The 10451-nt window shown below is 32.0% G+C and overlaps 1 protein-coding gene across 1 annotated transcript; it reads left to right on the forward strand.

Moving 5' to 3' along the window:
• Positions 1-525: 525 nt before the first annotated feature.
• Positions 526-9550, forward strand: LOC116419741 (olfactory receptor 10AG1-like). Its single transcript, XM_031941618.1, has 2 exons — positions 526-617; positions 8221-9550. The coding sequence occupies exon 2, from the start codon at positions 8233-8235 to the stop codon at positions 9154-9156; it is 924 nt and encodes a 307-aa protein (XP_031797478.1). The 5' UTR covers positions 526-617; positions 8221-8232; the 3' UTR covers positions 9157-9550.
• The last annotated feature ends 901 nt before the right edge of the window (positions 9551-10451 follow it).

The raw sequence follows: 10451 nt of genomic DNA on the forward strand, positions 1-10451 counted from the left end.
AATAACCAGGAGTAAATTTTTTTAGGAAAAAAAGTAGGGGTAGTAATCATTGATCTCAGACAAATTCAAAATTTAAAAAAGATTCAATGAGGAGAGACATCTTCATTATATATCAGTCATATTAATAATGTTTTAGATGTTTGTCTATGTGTGTGGGTGTGTGTCTGTATGTGTTTATGTGTGCACTGGTATGCAAATATATATGTGTATTTAATTATATCCATGCTTTACTGTAGCCTGCTTAGGGGAAATATAGGTGAGGAAAGGGAGAAAAAAGAAAAAAGTATAAAGCACAATAGATAACAAAAGAAAACCTACAAGGAAGCAAAACATGGACAGTTATGAATACAATGTCTTCTACTATCATATGTGTTTTCTTGAAATGCAAATTTATTTTTACATATTTTGAATCTTCCCTTGATGTTCTGCTGAGCACATTGCAATGTTTTGTTTTAAATATTTTTTTTCTGTTTTTCTTTTTCATTTTGTTTTTTCTTATTTTTCATTTAAATTTAAAATAGATAAATACATTTAAAAGAAAGAAAGAAGAAAAAAACAATGATGATGATGATGATGATGGTGATGAAGGCGATGAAGAAGAAGTCTATTGTATTGGGGTGAGTGGAGTGTATAAAACTGCTTGCCATCTGGGGGAGGGGGTGGAAGGAGGGAGGGGAAAAATCAGAACAGAAGTGAGTGCAAGGGATAATGTTGTAAAAAATTACCCAGGCATAGGTTCTGACAATAAAAAGTTATTAAAAAGAGAGAGAGAGACAGAGAGAGAGAGAGAGAGAGAGAGAGAGAGAGAGAGAGAGAGAGAGAGAAGGAAGTTAAGCAACTGATCAGAAGGACATCACAGGGGCCCATTGCTGGCAGTGGTACAGGATTCTGTTTGATTACCCACACTTGTATGCAGATTTCACTCTGGATTCATAGTCTCAGGGTGAAGAGAAGAACTAGACCCTCAGAATTTGTGGCTGTAGGATAGTGGGACCCTAGTCACAGTCATAGGGTGAAAATAGGATTTATGGCCACTTACAGTCCAGGAAAGTAGTATAACATTTCTTCTTAGATTTTACTACCTTGGAAAAATGAAAGCTTACAGTCTCCCAAGAATATAGCTTTGAAAAGAACTACACAAATAATTTTGAAGCTTGGGACAGTATCAACACAAATCCCATAACAGAGCCCAACATTAATATAAAATTAAAAGTTAAAAAGAATGGTGAGGAAAAATGTGTCCATAACAAAAAAGATCCTGACCATAGAAAATTACTGTGGTGAGAGGGAAAACAAAATGTAATTCAGAAGAATAGAACGAACTCCAAACTGTTACATACAAAGCTTAAAAGAAGGCTGTGAATTAGTCTCATAAACCAAAATAATTTCTAGAAAAGTTCAAAAACATTTTAAAAATCAAGTGAGAGAGGTAAAGGAAAAATTAGAAAACAATTAAATGATATAAGAAAATCATAGAGGGGGGAGTAAAGTCAACACCTTGGTAAAGGAGGAACAAAAATCTGAGGAAGAGATTTCTTTTTCACAGAATGTTCTCAGAAAAACCTGGAAATACTTCTCTGAATTAATACAAAGTGAAATGAGAAGAATCAGGAAAACATGGCACATGTTAACAGAAATAGTTGATGTTTATCATTTGTGAATAACTGAGTTATTCTCAGCAATGCGATACAATACTATTCTGAAGGACTTACGATGAAAAATACTGTTAATATCCAAAAAAAATGAACTAATGAATTCTAAATGGATATCAAAGTAGAGTTGTTTCTTTTACTTTCTTTATTTTCCTTGCTTTTGTCAGTTCTTTTTTCTTTCACTACATGACTAATATGAAAATATGTTTAGCATGATTGTACTTATATAATCTGTGTCAAATTACTTGCTTCTTAAATGATGATAAGGGGAGGGAAGGAAATTGGTACTCACATTTTATAAGAATAAGTGTAAATTTTCATATGTAATTGGGAAGAAAATAAAGAATCAAAAATGAAACAAAAAAAAATTCCAACTACATATAGTTTTCCCAAACATGGTATTGCTGAGCTTTGTATGAATATTTCTGACCCTATTTAGAGTTTTCTTGGCAAAAAAAGGGGAGTAGTTTTTACCATGTTGTTCTTTGGAACATTTGATAAGGAATCTGAGGCAAAGTAAAATGATGTGAGTCACAAAATCTAGTATCTGAGACGAGATTTGAACTCAGATCCTCATGATTTAAATTTTAGCATTCTATCCATATGTACCACTTAGCTGTCCAGCTACAGACTTGGAAAAGATATTTCATACAATCAAAGTCATCATAGATTTAAGAGGTCTTCTTCAGACCTCTGGCAAAGATCCATTCCTTTATTGCAGGGATAGACTCCAAGTGATGCTCGTCTAACTCACTCTGAAAGACAAATTACATTGGTCATAGGACCAGAAATTTTAGAGCTGGAATGGAATGAATGTATGAAAGATAGATGATATTGATATAGATGATATGAATGTTAGATGAATAAGTGGATAAATGGCTGCATGTATGAATAAATGAATGAAAAAATCCATCTCTTACTATTTGCCAAGCACTTTGCTAAGTGTTTGGTATACTCACAGCAAAACTGTTGTTTATGATTTCCTGGAGCTCATTGTTTAATAAAGGGTCCTCAAACTTCTTAAATATCCAGTTCACTATCCCTCAGACTGTTGGAGGGCCGGACTATAGTAAAAACAAAAACTTTGTTTTGTGGGTCTTTAAATAAAGAAACTTCATAGCCCTGGGTGAGGGTGATAAACATCCTCAGCTGGTGCATCTGTCCTGCAGGCCAGAGTTTGAGGACTCCTGCAATTGATGCAAAATACAATATGTGGGAATTCAGCTTCAGAATGGAAAGAAAAACCCAAAAGCAGATAACAAAGTCCAGGAGACCCTATACTATATCAATTGGTCAAAGAGTGGAGAATGTAGTGTCAGAGCTAAATCAAGGTCAGAAGGTTTTAGGATGGTGGTAAGTCTAGTGGGAAGACTTGAAGGCCTTCCATCTTGATTGCTGGTAATGCCTTACTTATCCAATTTCTATGAATAATCACATCCTCTTTTCTTGATGAAGGATCATAAAATGCTTTAGCTTTTTGAATTGAATATTGGGGAATGCAGAAGAGAAATAACTTATTGAAAGTCATTCAGGTAAGAAATAGTAAAGTTGAGATTCATGCTCATATCCTCTGATTCATAATCATATAGTCCTAACATTGATCTTCTACACATTCGCATACTTTCCTAAGATCTAGGATAACTATTTCAAATGTTTCATTAGGTAATTATAGCGTATAGAGGAAATGTTTTGTTCCAAGATTTAGAGGCTGCATTTTTCTAAATATTTGCATTGAAAAACTGAAAAGAATAAATGATTAACTCCTTCAAATATAATAATGGCTAAAATCCCTACTATTTGCTAACAGTTTTTCTCATTATAACATTGTAAAACAAGGAATTAAAAATAATATTGTTTCTACTTTATATATATGGAAATTAATATGAATAGGAATATGACCTTACAATAAAAAGATATTTATGAATCACCATGTCCAAGGACCCAAAATAATCCCTTGACTCAAGGCTCAGGATTTTACCCACTATACAATCTGACCTCATTAAGACTCATTAGATGATTGGACTTTGAGCCAGAAGACCTTTTCTCTCATTAAAAAATGAAATATGGCCTGGGAGAACAACTATTTCCAGAGAGCTTAAAAGGGCAAGAATCATTTCTTCTAAAGAGAAGTGATCAGTGATTTCATCTAAAATTTATTTTTACAAAGCAGTTAGATCTCTTTCACGGAGTTCTGGTGTACTGTAATACTTAAGGGAAAAGAATCATGGATTTATAGAAAGGGTGTTGAATTTGCAGTCATGAGAGCATTGGGTTCAGATCTTCATTTTGACATCTAATATCTATAGAATTTGGAACAAAGTTATCCAGGCTGAGTCTTAGTCTCCTCATCTGTAAAATCAAAATACCTCAAGATCCTAATATCTGGTACAATAATGTATATAAAACATTTTGCCAACATTAAAATAGATTATGGATGCAAGTTAAATACCTTTATTATTTTCATTATTGAGAAACAAGGATTTGACTAATTTTCAATATTGAGAAAGGTAAGTTTGAGCTCTCTTTGTCTGAAATTTAGATTCTTTGATCTGAAGGGGATCATTTTATATGATGTTCATGATAATTCCCAGCTTCATCAATAAAGATATGAATATTTTTAAGGTGGCATTCTTTTGATTTCTATCACCGATTTCCTTGAAGTATATTCCATAATAATCACAGCTCTAATCCAAAATATGTAGAAAGTTTAGTGACTGAACTTCCACTATTCCAAATTGTTTCTTAAAATACTTACATTAATAACTACTCCATCAATAGGGTATTTTTGTTCTTCTTATCTAACTGAACCTCTCAAATTGATTATTTCTAAACTTTTTCAAAAACAATAATTTGCAGGATATTAGATAAAGACAGAATTTTAATCATCTTCATTTTATTAGTATTACTGACTTGTTTTGGTGATTACTAATCATTTCTAATTTTTATTTTCTTAAGATTTAACGTAATAACTATTGGAAATATATATTAGTATTGTCTATTTTTGCCAACCTTATGTTTTATCTGTATTTAAAATTAGACTTTTATAATAAATGTGGTACAAATTTCCAGTGAGCAATTTTTAAAAAAAAATTCTTATTGCACTAAATTACCTTTGTACTATAAATATTTAATTAAGATTATCCAATCTCTGTTTTATGATCTTTTCTTTCATTATTTATGAATAAATATTAAATATTTTTAGGATAGGAATTAATTCTGGACTTCGGGTCAAGAAAACTGAGGTTAAAATTCTTATAAAGCATATGATAAATAAAGGTATTATAATTTTATTATTTAACTTAGGTTTTACTTACATTAATATCAGTCACCCCAAAGGGAGTTTTGTGCTTAGATTATGATGGAGTATTTGAAATCCCTCACAAGTAAGAATTTTATCAGAGAATTATAATATTCTTGTCAGAAAAAAGGAGATAGAATGCTGATTTATTTCTTTTGTTGATTTTAAATAAGAATTTTCTACTTAATAACTCAGTTTATTGTTTCAAAGAGTCTTTCCTGACATCAATTCAAAAAGCTTTCATTACACTAATATAGACAAATACATGATATGTATATATGTTAGTATTAGATGGATAGATAGATTATTAGATATAAAAATATATTAACAAACCTCTATTTGTATACACATGAATATATATGCAGGTATATAAACATGCAAATATATATATATATAAATTCATAAATATAAAAGTGCATTATATATAACTACATATGCATGTGTGTATATGCTAGAAAGGTTGTTAAAAATTCTTACTGATATTCTCTAATAATAGAAAATGGAAAGATGTCTTAAAATTTTAATTTTCTTTCCCCTTCCTCCATTATTCTTTGCTATGGAGATTTATCATAGAGTATTGCAGAAAAATGGGCAGTAAATAGTTGAAAATATATATAAAGAGGAGTCAGTGATGAGTTGGAACCAGAAGGTACAGTAAGATTATAATCCCACCTCACAAAAAGTATTGCCTTCTGGTATTAGTATGTTATCATATTCACTATTTCTTTTTTTACTGTTAATTATTTTATTATTATAGTTTTTATTTATAAGATATATGCATGGATAATTTTTCAGCATTGAGATATGTAAACCATTTGTTCCAATTTTTCCCTTCCTTCCCCCCACCCTCTCCCCTAAATGGCAGGTAGACTGATACCTTATGTTAAAGTATATGTTAAACACAATCATATTCACTATTTCTAATGGATCTTGCGGACACAAGAACATCTTGAAATACTTAAGAAAATAAAATACTACATCTATTCTGAAAGTAGAGACAGAGATGGAAGCTGTATCCTGCATATAATCTCAACTTTGATTCATGGGGAAATTATGAGACATACTATTATAGGAGCATGCATTGAACCCATTGCAATTAAGGTGTCATTTTCAAACAAATCATAGTTTCATTATAACGAAGTTGTAATTTACTATCTGTTTTAATAGATGTAATTAGTAAACCAGTAGATGAGGGACATGCTGTAGGTAGAATTTACTTACATTTAACGAAAATTTGACAAACTTAAATGTATAATTAACATTTGAATGTTTTCCTTAAGAAGGGCAAAGATAGACATAAGCTAAATAAATTTAATCATTTTCAGAAAAGTCCTTTCATAAAAAACTACTTTGTGTAGTCACATAATAAGTATATTAATATAATAATAATAATAATAATAATAATAATAATAAGATTGTGTCTGGAAGAGGATGATTTCCTGTGAAATTCATCAAATAATGATGACATTAATATTAATGATTTTGTGCTACTGCATATATCAATTTAATTTTATAATTTTCAAACTTTTATTAGATATACTGTCTGAAATAATCTCACTATTAATTTGAAGACAACAAGTTTGGTAATATTCACACAGAACACAAAAGCAAGGTGAAGCACAGAAAATTAAGATTTCACCCTGGCTACATCATTAGAACGAGAAACATAATTAAAGGCTAGTCAATCTTTTTCCACACATAAGAATATATTGCCACCTCATTCCTTGGTAGAAGAATAGAAAATATGACGGTATGTACAATTTCAGGTATGCCTTTCGTATATTTCTTGGACTAGCCATACACTTCTAAAGGCGGAAGGGATCTCAGAAGTCACCCATCATATTATACATGAGGAAAATCAAGCCCAGAGATGTTAAATTATTTTCTAATTATAGATAATATAAATAGTACTGAGATTTGAACCTGTCTTTAAAATCTATACTCGGTTTTGACATAACATATTTCCACATTAAACAATTCAAGCTGGCTAGAGAGGTTATATTTTGGATTCAGGAGGGTTTTTAGGTTTAAAAAAGTTTGCTTAGCATTTTCATCCATTGTGTCTGTCTTCTTGGCACCGATCATTCTAAAAGAACCTAGAACCCTACTAATACTGTCTCATTACTACCACCCCCTATATGAAATAGTTATTTTGGGGGTATATTGTAGTTCATTCTCAAGTTTAAATATATCAATTATGTCTCATTTTTCTACCACACATAGTTCAGGTGGATATTGCAATAGGAATGAGCTGACCAATATTCCACAATAAAGTGTGAAAGGAGAATACAGCCTAGTGAATGAAAAGATACTATAATGGGGCAACTACCACTACTCAATGAATCTCTGAATCTCTAAATAAGAAATTTTAAGCATCAGGTAATTGAAGAGATATTTTAGATAATACATATTCCTGAAGTCATGTGATAGAGGCATTTTTATTCATCTATACAATTTTTTTGAGCAGCAAACTCTGCAGGACACAGTGCAAGAGAGAAAAAAGTGTATATGACATGACTTTGCCCTTAAGATACCTACAAGACAGTAGGAGGCACAAAATATACATGGGGAAAAGGACTTCCAGGTTAAGCAGAGGGCATTTGATAAATGAACAATGTCTGGGATCCTATAATATGGTCATTCAAGAAAGCAAGGGAATATAAAGGTTGAAGAGGAAATAGCCTAGCTTTTAGAAGAATGATAGGATTCAGATGAGCTGAAAAGATTGGGAAAAACTTTCTATTGGGGAAAATAATACCATGAGCAAATGGTGGCAGACTGAATGGTAGAAAGCAGTAAGGGAGTTTTGTAAGGATTATGTATCTTTTTTTCTATTCAATTTCTTTTAGGAAGGCTATAATTCCTGTTGTTAGAAAAAAGAAATATTAGGGATGATGTTAAATGTTTTTTCCTTTTGATATTGAGGTTAAGGAATATTTTATAGTTTTACTACATGTCCTTATCTTTGCTTCTTTCTATCAAAATATTAAAGAAATGTAGTCATAAAATTTTAGTATGGTTCTTGGCATATGGGAAGCACCTTAAAATCATTTAATGAGTGATTTTGGCTTTTTCTCTAAAATTACAGAATATTTGGAAAGATTTGTTATAAAATGTTGAGAAGGGAAATTAAAATGTAATATTAAATATGGGAGGAATATTTCTGATCATAATATCTAACCTTCTCTTCTTTCCTAAAAAGGAAACTGAAAACATAATAGAAAGTTATTGACTAGTCTTCAATTCATTTTTTTTTTTTTTTTTTTGCAGGCAGATGACCCAATGGCAAGAGACAATCTCACAATTGTGGTAGAATTCATTCTCCTGGGATTTTCTGACCTTCCCAACCTCCAAGGGTTTCTCTTTGCAGTTTTCTTTATTATCTATATAAGTATACTTATAGGAAATGGCCTCCTCATTATCATAACCAAGATTGACCCAAGCCTCCAAACACCAATGTATTTTTTCCTTGGAAACTTTTCTTTTTTGGAAATTTGTTACACATCAGTCACTCTGCCCAGAATGCTGGCAGATCTCTGGACCCAGAAGAGAACTATTTCATTCCTGCAATGTGCTGTACAAACTTGTTCCCTTTATATTCTAGGAGTGGCAGAGTGCTTGCTCCTGGCTGTGATGGCATATGATCGTTACGTAGCCATCTGTAAGCCTCTCTACTATCCTCTGATCATGAATCGCAGGATTTGCATCCAACTGGTGGTGGTGTCCTGGATCTTTGGAGTCCCGGTACTGGTAGAGGAGACATATCAGATTTTCTGTCTCAATTTTTGTGGTCCTAATAAACTTAATCACATTTTCTGTGATGCTCCACCATTGCTGGAATTGGCCTGTGGGGACACATATAAAAGGGAGATCTCTGTCCATGTTGCTGCATTGGCATTTGTCATAATTCCCTTTCTGTTGATCCTCACATCCTATGTCAAAATCATCATTACCATCCTGAGACTTCCTTCAACCTCAGGGAGATCCAAAGCCTTTTCCACCTGTTCTTCTCACCTCATTGTTGTAAGCTTATTCTATGGGTCTGGTAGTATTGTGTATTTGAGGCCAAAATCCCATCACTCTACAGGATCAGTCAAAGTGTTTGCTCTTTTCTACACCACTGTGATCCCAATGTTTAACCCTTTTATATATAGCCTGAGAAATAAAGATGTCATTGCTGCACTGAGAAAACTATGTCCTAAGTAAATCAGGTCAGAGAATCATGAGCAAAATATATAAAGTGTAGTTTTATTTTATTTTATTTTACTTCATAGTTCCTATGAAAAAATATACCTGCTTATTTTTTCATTTCAATAAAATGTGCATAAATGAAAGTCAATTGAGAGGTTGTATTTGGAAAATATAAGAACCTGCCAAAGGTATCTGTTTTCTTATGCTAGATTGTGAAATAGCTGAACAAATTGCTGTTACTTATTTTTTTTTAAATACTAAAAGACATCTTGAGTGTAATAATATTATTATTTTTATTACTGACCTAATGTCATGTGGATTTACATCTTTTCAAAAAAGATCAATTTAATTATGTATTGGAAGAAAGAAGAGAGAAGGGGAGAGAGAGAGACAGAAACAGAGAAATAGAGACATAGACACAGACAGAGAAAGAGAGAGGGGTAAGGGAGAGAGGGAAAGAGGGAAGAAGGGAAAGGAGAGAGAAAGGAAGAGGGAGAGAGAAAGAGAGGGAGGAAGGGATAAAAAGAGAGAGGGGAAGAGGCAAAGAGAGAGGAATGAGAAGAGAGAGAACAGAAAGAAAAGGGGGAAGGAGGAAGAGAGAGATTCAGGCAGACATGCAGAGACAAAGAATGACAGTCTCAGAAACTAAAATTTTAAAAGAACATGAAAACAGATAAAGGAAAACAAAGAGACCCCAAAACTTTAAAATGCTATATATCTTCACCATAGTGATAGTAAGTTGTTTTGATTATTATACAAATTATGCTTTTTTAACACAAATCAATCAATCTTTTCATTTAAAAATTATCTCTTTCCGCATGGTTTAAAATATTCTGAAATAGTGGGAAATGTTTTTCCTCCAAGAGTGTATTCTGGGTCTCTTGACAATATTTAAGACTCAAAAGACATAACATTAAATGGGAAAAGTTCATTTTATACAAATATCAAAAAATAAGAATGAATGGCTCTAGGATTATGGTTGATAGTGCAACCTTTTCTTCAGCTTTAAGAATTAAATTCATAGAATATTAAATTTATAAAATGTTTGGAGTATGTTTATGACAATTTGCATTGGAAAAGAACTCATCCACTGGTGATGAAAGTTCGTTTTTTTCCACAAATGTTTTACTAAAACATGTTCATTTAGTTGTTGCAATGGGGTTCATATTGCGATTCAAATTCAATTCAAATGCAATTCAAAGCAGCCCATTTCCTGTAAAGGAATGAAACTCTGAGTTGATGAACTGAGGTCGGACAACCAAGCATTTAAGGCTTATTACTGATTGGACAATATTCTATTAGCATATGCT

The sequence above is a fragment of the Sarcophilus harrisii genome, chromosome 6, assembly GCF_902635505.1.
Source record: "Sarcophilus harrisii chromosome 6, mSarHar1.11, whole genome shotgun sequence".
NCBI lineage: Eukaryota > Metazoa > Chordata > Mammalia > Dasyuromorphia > Dasyuridae > Sarcophilus > Sarcophilus harrisii.

Bases quoted from the DNA above. Each gene is read 5' to 3' on its own strand.
- LOC116419741 (XM_031941618.1), top strand. From the start codon at position 8,233: ATGGCAAGAGACAATCTCACAATTGTGGTAGAATTCATTCTCCTGGGA.